Source organism: Ursus maritimus, unplaced genomic scaffold (assembly GCF_017311325.1).
Source record: "Ursus maritimus isolate PB19 unplaced genomic scaffold, ASM1731132v1 scaffold_21, whole genome shotgun sequence".
Classification (NCBI taxonomy): Eukaryota; Metazoa; Chordata; class Mammalia; order Carnivora; family Ursidae; genus Ursus; species Ursus maritimus.
Window position 1 is genome coordinate 37,432,425 of NW_024424564.1, and position 13,548 is coordinate 37,445,972.

Below are 13,548 nucleotides of genomic sequence, written 5' to 3' on the forward strand. Positions count from 1 at the left end.
TTGTGACCCATGCCTTTTTCCAAACCAATGAAAGTCAGTGGCTTTTTGAAGTGGTTGTATCACAACGGATGCCCCTAATCTGACTGCGTGAGACTACTGTGTTACATTTCATGGGAAGTTGGCTGAGATGTTCAGGACGCCGAGGAAGGAGTTTTGAAATGTGAGTGAAAGTTCCATACACAAAGAGAACCAGTGGTAAAACCAAGATATCCTTTCTCTTTGGGGAAAAAAATCCAATTCAGCTAAACGAGCAAATACAAATTTATGGACCTATTGTACTATGAATATGTTAAGATGTTACCATTGGGGGAGGTTGGGTGAAGAGTACAAGAGATCTCTCTGTATTATTTTTGCAACTTTCTGAGTCTATAATTATTTCAAAATAAAAAAAAATTTAAGTATGGATGTCTACTGAGTGCCAGGCATTGAGGAACACACTCAGTGCAGGGTTGTGGTCTGGATACTCTATAAGCTGGGTGAGAGGCAGATTGGTACATAAGTGACCAAAGACAGACTGGAATACAAGTAGAAAGTCTGCTTGTGTGGAAGCAAGAGAGGTCGTACTGGAAGAATGTGAGAGGTCATCTCAGAGAAGGTGGAATTTAAGCTGAGCCTGGACGGATGGGCAATGCTTGAGGGGTGATGAGGGATGGAGGGTATTCCCCCAGTCCAGGGAGCAAATCAGAGCATGGGGAAGCACTGGGTGTGTTTGGCAACAGCTAATGGAAGCTGGAGCATGGGATGTAGTAAGGGGAGACAATTGGGAGATAAAACTGGAAAAATAGATTCAGCCTTCAAATGCCAAGCTAGGGAGGTTGGACTTTACCAAAGGCATCTGAACAGGGGAATTCATCATCAGTTTTAGTATTTAGGTAAAACAATTTTTTACATAATATTTAGAATGGACTGGAATGGCACAAATTCAACATGATCTACAGAAACTGGCCTGTGTGATATTGACAAAAATACCCATCTAAGTCCAATATTTTATTTATTTATTTATTTATTTATTTATTTATTTATTTATTTATTTATTTATTGCTTTTAAGAGTAGAAATTAGTGATTCATCACTTACAGGTAACATCCAGTGCTCAACACAAGTGCCCTCCTTAATGCACATCACCCCTTTAGCCCATCCCCCTGCCCACTTCCCCTCCAGTAACCCTCAGTTTGCTTTCTATAGTGAATAGTCTCTTATGGTTTGCTTCCCTCTCTTTTTTTGTTTTCCCTTCCCCTATGTTCGTTCATCTGTTTTGTTTCTTAGATTCCACACATGCGTGAAATCATATGGTATTTGTCTTTCTCTGACTGTAAGTCCAATATTTAATATATATAATTTATTAGGGGGCATTTAGCAGTGGTTAGGAGTATAGGGTCTGGAATCAGACTATGTGGTCTTGAGTCCCCGCTTCTCCGCTTTTCTAGTTGTGCAGTCATAGCAAGTTACTGAACCTCACTGGGCTCCAGTGAAAAAATCTGCAAAATGGGGACAATAATTGTACCTACCTCACAGGATTTTTGTGAATATTCAATGAAATAAATCCTGATGCTTAGAATAGTGCCTCATTGGAGCTCATAAATGTAAGCTACCATGTTAGTTCAAGAAAAAGAAAATTTGTGTACATTAATCACTATGTAATAAACCATGATAATCAAAGGGGGCCATGATGCAAAAGATAAAATAATAGGAAATCTCTAATCTACTTTTCCTTGACATTAGATAGATTGGCCTTTATAGGTCTTGAATTCATTTGAAATTTCCAAAAATTTGCCAAAAAACAAAACAAAACAGAAAACAAAAACAAAAAACAAAACAGGGGGAAAGCAGCTTAGGAGCATAAGTGTTAAAGAATATGTGCTTTTAATTTTTTATATTACTTTTACTATTTTAATTATAAAATATTCCAGCGTTGCCTTGGTGGCTCAGTGGGTTAAGCATCTGCCTTCAGCTCAGGTCATGATCTCAAAAGTCCTGGGATAGAGCCCCCCAACGGGCTTCCTGCTCAGCAGAGAGCCTGCATCTCCCTCTTTCTCTGCTGCTCCCCCCTGCTTGTGTGCTCTCTTTCTCTCTGTCAAATAAATAAATAAAATCTTAAAATAAATAAATAAATAAATACTATAATAAAACATTCCATGTTTGCAAAAGAAAATGATTATACATATATGGCATAAATAATAATAAAATGAAAACCATGTTCTTACTGCCTAGTTGAAAAATTGTGGTGGAGATAGCAAGAGGGTCCTCCAATATCCATTTTCCTGCTTCTCAGTAGTAAGAGAAATTATTTAGCGGGGCAAATGGTTGGCCAGCTAAAAACTACACGTCCAGCCTTTCTTGTGGCTCTGTATAGTCATGTGACCAGGTTCTGGCCAATAGAATGAGAGCAGAAGTGACGTGTCCACTTTAGGCTACGCCCCAACAAGGAAACGAAGGCAGCCTCGCTTTTTCTTTTTTCCCATTCCAATTGATTGGAACTTGTGGTTAGTCATTTTTGACCACAAGGGCAAGGGGCAACATCTTAAGGGTGGTGGCGGACTAATAAAATGGAAGAAATCTGTGTCCCTGACATTTTGGCGTCATACCAACCCAGAATTGCCTGACACTAGGTGAGAGAAAAATACATTTGTATCATATTTAGGCCGTTTTGGGTTTTGTATCCTAATATAATTATCAATACTTGGAAGCCATCAATGTGCGCCTCTACAGTCCCATTTCTGGAATTTTATGTATCATTTATTTCCCTTTCTTCATAGTTTTGTCACATATGTACATATTCCTAAATGCAAAGTCATGCATGTTTTCGACCTTTGTATGAATGAAATCATACTGCGTGCATTTTTTCTATAACCTGCTTTTTTTCCTTTCTCAATATTATACTCGTGCAATCCATCTGTGTTAATAAGTGTAGCTATGGTTTATCAATTTTCCACTGCTATATTAAACTTGCTGTGTAATATTAAACTATTTGAAAATACCTCAGTGTATCCATGCAGTGTTATTGGACATTTAGGATATTTATAGTTGTTGATTATTGTACAAAGATGCTATGAATATTCTTACACCTGTCTCCTAGGACACATGTGCAACAATTTCTCTAGGATATACCCCTGGATCAGAATTGTTGTGTGAGAGTATGTGCATCTTTAACTTTACCAGATAATGCCAGATTGTATTTCAAAATGGTTGTCCCCATCTATTCCTCTTGCTAACACTTGCACTCAGGTAGGCCGCATGATTAAGTTCTGGCCAGTGGGATGTATGTAGAAGTGTCATTTGGAAAATCTAGAAAAGCTTCTTACTTTGCTGCCTCAGCTGAGTGGTATCCAACTTTTTTTTTTTTTCCACCCTCTTTCTCTTTCTGGCTACTTGAGGTGCAAATAGGATGGCCGGAGCTCTAATAGCCATTCAGAACCAAGAGATGACCTACCTTACAGGTACAAGTCAGAGAGAGGATATTGGAGCTGGAGGACAGAAGAGGGTGAGTTCCTGGGGATCATGAAGCCGCTGTAATTCTAGACCTATGCAAGAAAAAAATAAACTTTTATTTTGTTTAAGTCACCAGATTTTGGGGATTTTTGTTACAGGTATCTGAACATAAGCCCAGTTGAGTGTTTTTGTTTCTCATTGATTTTTAGGAATTCTTTATATAATCTGGGTACTAGTCAATGTGGATTTTATTTGAGGGAAATACATTTTCCTGGTTTGTGGCTTGTCTTTTCATTCTCCTTTTGATGTTTTGATGTACACTAAAAATTATTTGTAATATAGTTAAATTTATTAATGTGGAAAAGGATTTCTCCTTGCATTATTCATGGCGTTGATAAATTAAACAGCAGATGTCCCCAAGTTTACTGTACATAAAACCGGCGTAGTTAAAAGTGGATCTGTCATTCGGATTCCTTTCCTGCATCTTTCTCTTTTTTTCACATTAAAGATTAGGAGATGTGTATTCAGTGGATGGTTGGGTATGTAGGAATCCTCATATTGCTCTAAGGCAGGGATTGCCAAACTTTTTTCTGTGAAGGGCCAGACTGTAACTATTCCAGTGTTTGCAGGCCTGTGTCTGTCACAAGCACTGAACTCTGCTTTTGGAGTGATAAAATAGTGTAAACAATATGTAAGGCATAAACATGGCTTTATCCATGGCACTGAAGTTAGAATTTCATATAACTTCGCATCAAAAAAATTCTTTTTTTTTCAGCCCCTTAGCTCGTAGGCTATGTTAAAACAAGTGGCGGGCTGGGTAGTAGTTTGCTGACTCCAAGGTGTCGTAATGAATCCTGTGGGACAAACTCCATCTGCTGATGGACGTTGCTTAACACACTATCTCGAAAGCAGTTTCTGAGCTTGTTCTATTAGAAAATTGCATAAAGATCAGAATCAGGAAGTGAAAAAAAGGCAAGTGGCAGGCTTATCTCAGGCTGTGCAATATGTTTATGACCCCTGCCTAAATGGCTGCATTGTGAGGTAAGGGGCTGCTGAACTACCATTGTGTGGCAAGTGTGCTTTGTCCACTTTGCAGCGGGAGGACATTGCCTGGATCTGTGTCCTCTATCCCCAGAGAAGGCTCCGTGTACAAATATCCACTGTTACTGGTATTGGATGCTCTGGAAAAAAGGGGGGGGGCATTTGGGTTTCAACCATTCAGTCCCCTTGTCAGCATGTTTCCAAGTCCTGATTTTTCGTTTCAACACCTCGGTCTCTGAACCCTGAACCTTGAACCCCCAATGAGCGTTCTCTAGAGCTAATTAATGCCAGGGCCCCTGCCCTCAGGGTTGGAAGAAGAATTGTTTCTGCTGTGTGTTTATCAAGCAGGACCTCTTTTTGGGCAGACGGAGGGGGCCATCAGGCCAGCGACTCAGGACGTGCAAAGTCATGTTCTCACAAAACCCCCTCCCCCTCCTGCCCAGGCTCCGCACGCAGCGTCGTCCTGCAGTGGTTAGCCAAAAGCCAGAGCACAGCCACACTAGGAGAACAGACGTTAGAGGAACCAGCCTCTAACTGCCCAGCCTGGGACGAGTCTTTAATCACGGGAGCGCTGCCAGACGTCCCAGGAGAAGAATCGAACCTTAGAGGCAGGTGCATCAGCCCCTTGGGGAAGTCGGGTCCCTGGCACACCAACCAGAAAGTTACTGTCTGCGGGACCCTAGTGGTGACCTGCTGGCTTGCGAGAGCCGGTCCAACCCTCCCTGACACCTCGCCCGACTCCACCCAACCCCTCCCCTAGGTCCCCTCCGCGGAAGCCCCGCCCTCACCCCCACCCTCCCGGCCGCGGTCGCACCCGCGGCCCGGCCGCTCTGGGGGCGGGGGCCCCGGGACCTGGGGCAGCCTGGCCTGACCTCGACCTCGCCCGAGCCGGCCCGACCGGCTAGTCCCACCCGGTCAGCGCAGGCCCGGGCCCTCGAGCCCCTCCCTCCACCTTCTCCCCGCCCTGGCGCCCGGCACGGGCCGCGCTCCCTCGCAGCGGCGGGGCCCGCAGGCGGCCATGGCGGCGGGCGCCGGGGGCAGGCAGGCGCCGCGCTGGCTGAAGGCGCTGGCCGAGCCGCTGAGCGCGGCGCAGCTGCGGCGGCTGGAGGAGCACCGCTACAGCGCGGCAGGCGTCTCGCTGCTCGAGCCGCCGCTGCAGATCTACTGGACCTGGCTGCTCCAGTGGATCCCGCTGTGGATGGCCCCCAACTCCATCACCCTCCTGGGCCTGGCCGTCAACCTGCTCACCACGCTCGTGCTCATCTCCTACTGCCCCACCGCCACCGAGGAGGTAGGGCCCGCCGCCCGCCTGCGGCCCGCGCCTCGGCCGCGGAGGAGGGACCCCCAACTGCTGTCCCGGGAACCCCGCGTCCCCCACCCCAACCCCGCCCCAGTGCGCGGCTGTCTTCGCCGCTGGAGGCGCCCGGGGAGCGGGGCTACCCCCGCGCGGCTGACCCTCCCGGGGCGGACACAGCCATGCCCCGCGCCGCGTCCGCCCCGAGACTCCCCCGGGCCACCTGGAGGCTGTCGCGCCGCTACCCCAGCCCCGGGTCCACCCCGAGCCTCCCCGGGCGGGGGAGGGGTCGTCAAGGTCATTGCCTAAGCCCCGGGTCCACTCCAGCCTCCCCCCGGCCACTGAGAGCCGGGGCCTGCCTGCCCGGCCTCCACCCCGTCCCGTGCCAAGCTGTGGGATGGACAAGCCGTCGGTTACTTTGCACACTGGGGACTGAACGCCCGCATCTCTGTCCGGCCCGGCACCAGGACTTGCGGTAGGGTTGGCCAAGCCCGAGCTACCCTTTGGACATTTTTATAATCGTCTGTTTCTCAAGGTTGTGCTAGTGATCCTGAAATTACTGGTAGCACTGATGAAAGATAAGTTACTTCCAAGAGGTAACTTCCTCTTTGCTTCGTTGACATGCAAAACAAAGGTATTAGCAAGGAGATAATCCTTATTATCACGACCCAGGGATCACAAAAGCCGACAGATTTTATTAGCAATGCTAATGTCTGAAATAAGAGTATGTGTCTGAAATAAGAGTAAATACCGTGGGCTTTGGACAACTGTTAATCAGAAGCACCGCACCCCGTGGGCTCAGTGGGGACAGGATAGGAGACAGAGGGGTTCACTCGCATTTACAGCTTTAATGTGGAGTACATGAGATAAATACCACATTGCACATTCTGTGACAGTGCTTTGTTATCTTTGCCCTCCAAATAGTGAAATCCCTTTTATAATCATTTGAGTATAGGTTCTGTGGGGAACTAACTCAAATTAAGGTTGGATAGCAGGAATACAATGGAAATAATTTATGCCTTTTATACTATGCGTCCATTAAAAAAATATTTAATGGAGCCTGCGTCTTAAACGTATCTTGGCAATCGATGGTTATGTTTATTACCTATGAGTTATTGGCAGATGTTTCCATTGTTACTCATTTACATATTGTTTGCAAAAAAGTAAGTTTCTTTAGTTTTTGGTTTTTGCAGCCGGTTTGCAGAATTTCCTCGAGGCCTAGAGGTGGTGCGCTAGAACGGAAGTAGCACTGAGTTTAGAAGTGGAAGGCTTGGGTTTTCCCTGCGGATCAGTTTTCCCATGTGTGAAATAGAAAATCATACCTGCCAAACCAATTTCACAAGGATGCAGTGAGGAGCAAATACTTACCTGAAGATAAATGTAGAAAATGGCGATTGCCCCACAAATTTAAAATATTACTCAACACACTAAAAACATCACTGTTAATAAAAATGTCCTGACAATGTATAATAAAATTTAGTTTTTATTGGGCCTAAATTTGGCTAACAGCACTTGGGCATTTCTGATAATTGCCAGTGGAACTGTGAACTCGATACCATTAATTTCAGAACCATTTGTTGAGCACTCAGAAAAACCAGGGCAAACAAACAAGTCCAAGAGATTCTGTTTAGTTGCGTCAAGAGGGGCCTGATGGAAGAGGTAAAATTATGATTAATTTATAGGCTCAGCCTCATTAAAAAAAAAAGGTGGGGGGGCAGGAATCTCAGACACTTAAAAAAAAAAAGTGAAAAAATCAGAATGGCCCCAAAAGGTGGAAAAAGAGTTAAAATAATAAGATGAAACTGAGAAGAATTTCTGAAATGTATGTCATTAGACCCGCCTGCATGTGCTTCTAAGAAGCTGAAGCAGTGCAGGGACCAGCCATTATAGGATTCATAGTGCCTGTTTGATAAAATCCCAGCAACTGCAGGAAAGAAGTGTGGCAGTTGAAGCTACTTTGCTTTCAGGTCACAGAGCTAGTAAATGACAGGACCTGACAGGACTCAGATCTAAGTCGGTCTGACCCCAAAGCCTGTGTGTGTGTGTGTGTGTACACAGCACATCACCACCTTCTGGTCCAGAGTTCCCGCCTTTGTCTGTGTTGTATGCAGGAAAAATTCCTTGTGTTTTAAAAGATTTATGGGGTATGTAAAGTGCTTTCACATCCATTGTTGCCTTTGTGTTTTATATCCACGCAAGGAGGTTGGCAGGTTTTTTCCCTTCCTAGAATGGCCTTTCTGCTATTTTAGTATTTCTTCTATCCATCCGTCCTGAAGTAATAGTAGTATATATGTTTTTATTAAAAGGAAATTGGGGCACGGAGGTTAAGTGACTTTAACCTGGATTGGAATGTGTTTTCTGATTCTTAGACTTAAGAATTCTTAGTGCTTTTTCAAACTTGACAGATTGCTTCCAGAAAGGGTTAGGAAAAATACATAAGATTGCATAAGGTTTTTGAATTTAGATGTTGAGGCTTGGGTACCCATATAGGATGTAATCCTACCCATATAAGATTACATATATGCAATGCTGACTATATATCTATATGAATAATAACACGATCTATTTTTTTTAACTACTGTGTTAACTTCTAGGATATAAATGGGGATGATGGGAAGTTAATAGAAAAAAATCAAATGATTTATATTAAGTTCTACAATGGGTGCGTTCCTTTTTTTTTTTTTTTTCTTTTTTCTTTTTTTCTGCAATGGTGTTCTGAACTGCATGTCATGCTACCGTTTCCGTTAGGGAAATTTCCACTCCAGCCAAATTGAACTACTTGCTATAGCAAGGATTTCTTTTTGTCCCTCTCTTTTCTCCTTCCCCTTCCTTTGTCCTGTCCTGCTTCCATCTCTCAATGCCCAGTTCTAACACGACTTCCTTATAGAATTTTTCTTCCTTCTCCAGTGTCAGTCCTCTAAACTCCAGTAAAAAATAACAATATCAACCAACATTTACTGGGTATTAACTATGTACCAGGCATTATTTCAAGGTGCTTTAGCCTATTGTCACATTTAATCTTCTCAACAACTTCATGAGGTGGTACTATTATTATCCCCTTTTTATAGATTAGGAAGCTGAAGAGAAATTAACCTCTTCCAGGGTCCATAGCTTTAAATGGAGACCAGGATTCCAAGCCAGGACACTATGCTTCAGGCATGGGGCTTTGTAGGTCTCCTGTGGAGCTCCTCCATTTTATTTTGGTTACGTGTGTCCTTACTGAGCAGGACAACCTACCAACTCCTCAGTTCAGACAGAGATTGCCCATTTGTACATTCTGGTACTGCGCAGTGCCTTGCATAACACAGGCTTAGTAAATGTACTGAATTATTGCCTGCATGAATGAATGCCATCTTGGGAGATGATGTTTTTCCACCCTTAATCAGTTTAAGCTGGTCTTGGATTAAATATTTATCGGTTGTTTGGCCTGGGAATTTTAACAAGAATAAGCAAGAGTTAGGGCTACTAGAGAAAAGAGGAACTGAGTTGCCCTCCTCCTCCCCTGGAAGAAGCGGTTCTCTCAGAATGCTACTCCCTATGGCGTCGTAGGCGCCGCATTCCCTGCTGCCTAATCGTGAAGTAGAATCACAGACGTCTACAGTTTGAAGGACTTTAGAGCTTATTTAACGCAATTCCTAAATCTGTGTACGAGAAAACCCAGTGATTCGATTCTAATTCTTTAGGCTCCAGCCTAAAGACATCCTCAATGACACATCAGTGTCATTGATTATAGCAAATAGGCGCCTAGCATAGGGTCAGGTCAGAGGGCATTAACATATTTATTTTAATGATGATAGAAAGTTGAACCAAAAAGGAGGTTTTTCTGAGGAACTCAGAAAGACCTTAAGAAATGGTTTGTTCCCTGTGGAAATAATTCAGATTATAGTTGCCTTTGCGCTATGAAGTAAAGGGTTATTTGTTGGGAAATAATAAGAAAAGGCAATAATCTTTAGATTCCTACTCAGATTGTTTTCCTTCGGATGGTTTCTTCAAAATATTGTATTTCCGTTTTTATTACCCATCTCCGTCTTTTTTTTCTTTTAACCAGCTCAGTAATTTATCAAGCATCATTTATTAAGGTAGGACTCTTGTAAGGGAGTAGCCTCTCTTAATGAAACAAAATATAAACTCCCAACTCCATTCCAGAGGTGAAAATTCTAGAAAGCAGGGCAGGGAAGGCACTAAAGTGAGGCAAGCAGGCACTCAGCCCTCAGGACTTGAGGCACATGCAGGACGCTGACCCTGAGGGTAAATGCAGCCTCAGCTTCTTTTTTTTTTTTTAATTATGATTTGTCAGTCACCGTACAGTACATCATTAGTTTTTGATGTAGTGTTTCATGATTCACTGTTTGTGTATGACACCCAGTGCTTCGTGGAATACGTGCCCTCCTTAATACCCATCACTGACCTAGCCCATCCCCCCACCCCCCTCCCCTCTGAAACTGTCAGTTTGTTTCCCAGAGTCCATAGTCTCTCGTGGTTCATTTCCCCTTCTGTTCACTCCCCCTTCATTTTTCCCTTCCTTCTATGGATCTCCCTGCTATTCCTTATGTTCCACAAATGAGTGAAACCATATGATAATTGTCTTTCTTGGCTTGACTTATTTTACTTAGCATAATCTCCAGTTCCATCCATGTTGATGCAAATGTTGGGTAATCGTTCTTTCTGATGGCTGAGTAATATTCCATTGTGTATATATGGACCACATCTTCTTTATCTATTCGTCTGTTGAAGGGTGCCTCTTCCACAGTTTAGCTATTGTGGATAATGCTGTTATGAACATTGGGGTGCATATGGTCCTTCTCTTCACTACGTCTGTATCTTTGGAGTAAATACCCAGTAGTGCAATTGCTGGGTCATAGGGTAGCTCTATTTTTAACTTTTTTTTTTTTAAGATTTTATTTTATTTATTTGACAGAGAGACAGCCAGTGAGAGAGGGAACACAAGCAGAGGGAGTGGGAGAGGAAGAAGCAGGCTCCCAGTGGAGAAGCCTGATATGGGGCTGGATCCCAGAACGCCAGGATCACGCCCTGAGCCGAAGGCAGACGCTTAATGACTGAGCTACCCAGGCGCCCCTATTTTTAACTTTTTGAGGGACCTCTGCACTGTTTTCCAAAGTGGCTCTACCAACTTGCACTCCCACCAACAGTGTAAGAGGGATCCTCTTTCTCCACATCCTCTCCAGCATTCGTTGTTGCAGCTTCAGCTTCTGAAGCCGAGGTGGCTCACTGGCCTCACCACAGTCCCAGGCCTGTCTGGAAGGAGCTTCTGCACTAATCACTGTGGGGCTTGTCCCTTTGATTTCTATGGTTTTTCTATACTTGATTGTACAGGCTGTTCCTCCTTAGACTTTTGACCAGGCCTAGGCTCTGACCACTTGGGGTTTGCAACATTAAAGAGCAGAGCAGATGTGAAAGCACCCGGTACAGTTGACGCTGATGATGGAACTGGCCCAGGGATTCTCTTAGTAGCCCTCTCCCTTTTTGTTCCCTTGAGCACAGTGAGAGACTGGCATTTTCAACAAGAAATCTAGTAAGTACTAAAAAAGGTTTGGGGGGGAAGGACTGTTCCCCAAAATATAAAAAGAAAGAAAGCCACCTTTCAAAGTACAGATTTCTAAAGTCAGGAGAGAGCCCGTTGGTCCTGAATTGCTGGTCAAACTGCATTTGTATACACTGCGTGCTCTCCTTCCCCCAGGGCTTGTAACCTGCTTCAGTTCGTGAAAATGGGTTTGCTCTTCTCAAATGCTGGCCGGTAACCAGAGCTGAAGCCTGAAGGTCCTAGTTGAAACCAGTAAGCCCGTAGGCCCCTTCCTGATGGGTGACTGAGAATGACCTTACCCTTCCTGACCACCAACTGCTCTTGGAGCCTTCCAGGCCTCTGGTGGGAACCCTCCCTCTGCAAACAAGGAAGTGCCCCATCAGCCACAGGCGCACAACCTCTTAATCATACCGTAGGGCTAGACCAGTGTCAGATTTGTTGGATTAAAAACGCCGTGAATTTTCTTTTAAAAATCCACTTTTTAACACCACATAGCATTACAGTTTTTCACATAGGCATGATCCATCTTCTAATTTTCTTTCTTCCTACTTCTTGTAAATGCACTTTCTGTTTTTAGGGAGAGAGAAGTCAATTGCTGTTTCGGTAATTGAAATCTCCCTGTTAGCAGCTGACCCAGTTGTTACTGGTTATATAATACCTTTTGCATATGTGTCAGCTCACACTTATGGCCATTTAAAGCAGAGGTAATTTTTTTAAGTTTAAAAATTTATATAAATAGGCATTATACAGTTCCAGTATTTCCTAGATTTTAATTTGGGGAGGTTTTTTTTTTTAAAGATTTAATTTATTTAACAGAGACAGCCAGCGAGAGAGGGAACACAAGCAGGGGGACTGGGAAAGGAAGAAGCAGGCTCCCAGTGGAAGAGCTTGATACGGGGCTCGATCCCAGAACGCTGGGATCACGCCCTGAGCGGAAGGCAGACCCTTAACGACTGCGCCACCCAGGCGCCCCTGGGGAGATTTTTACTTTTGTGTATTACCTATATATACACACTATTTTTTATTTACTATTTTTCTTTATATTAGCTTTAAATCTCTTCCTTTTTAAGGATGTGGACTCAGGGACCCCTGGGTGGCGTCTGCCTTGAGCTCAGTTCATGATCTCAGGACCCTGGGATTGAGTCCCATATCTGGCTCCTTGCTCAGCGGGGAGCCTGCTTCTCCCTCTGCCTGCCACTCCCCCTGCTTGTGCTCTTTCTCTCTGACAAATAAATAAATAAAATCTTAAAAAAAAAAAGATGTGGACTCTTTCTCAGCCTTAATATCTATAAAGTCATAGATGTGATAGCTATGCTAGCTTTTTTTATGCTAGCTCTTTTGTAAATATGTTAAAATATTTCCAAAATATATTAAAATAAAGACCTAATTATTAAAATGAAAAGTTGACCCATGAATCATCTAAAATTGTCCTTGTGGTTTCAGTAATAACAATAAGTAAAACTAACTGAGCTCCTTCCACATGCTGGGCACTTTTCTCAACACTTTCTGTGTAATACTTTGATTTTCACAGTGAGACAGGAGCAGTGATTATTTTCATGTTTGGTAAAGGGAGACTGTGGCACTGGGAGGGTAAGTAACTCATCCATACTCAGCTAGTGAAGAAAGCAAGGATCCAAGGATCTGGGAGCAGGTAGAGTCCAGATGGCACACTTTTCTTTTTTTTTTAAAGATTTTATTTATTTATTCATGAGAGACAGAGAAGCAGAGGGAGCCCAATGCAGGACTCAATCCCAGGACCTTGAGATCACAACCTGAGCTGAAGGCAGACCCTTAACCAGCTGAGTCACCCAGGCGTCCCAGACTGCACAATTCTAACCTCTCTGCAGGAACAACCCAGGGCATGAATTCTTCCCTTTGGAAACCATTTTACCTGATAAGGAACAATTAGATCATCTAGTAATTTAGCTTCTGTGGCATGTACATTTTAAAAACAGACAACATGCCTCATACCCTTGAGAGAATTACATTCTAATATGAAAGATGGGACCTTGGAGACTATCTAGTCTAGCGTTTTCATTTACAGAAGACCTAAGTATGTGTTCCAGAAAATCGAGTATTTTAAGGTCCAAGCTTGTAAATGAAGTTTGTCCAGTGAGCAGAAATGTGCTCACTGATCATTTTCTAAGTCTTTTCTTCCTTTTCCTGATGCATGTGTGCTCATTCAGACCCACATATAAAGAAGAGGATAAATAATTTGTTTATATGTGAGTGTTCTCTCTGAC

The 13,548-nt window shown here is 43.6% G+C and overlaps 1 protein-coding gene across 3 annotated transcripts in view; it reads left to right on the forward strand.

The window, feature by feature from the left end:
* Positions 1-5,472: 5,472 nt before the first annotated feature.
* The window catches only part of CHPT1 (choline phosphotransferase 1), a 29,397-nt gene continuing 21,321 nt past the window's right edge, over positions 5,473-13,548 (forward strand). For all 3 annotated transcript variants that reach the window (XR_005836723.1, XM_040637372.1, XM_040637373.1), the window contains exon 1: positions 5,473-5,760. Coding sequence is in view for 2 of the 3 variants with exons in the window: in XM_040637372.1 (XP_040493306.1) it covers positions 5,488-5,760 (273 nt within the window). In the remaining variant the exon portion in view is untranslated. The remainder of the gene's footprint in view (positions 5,761-13,548) is intronic.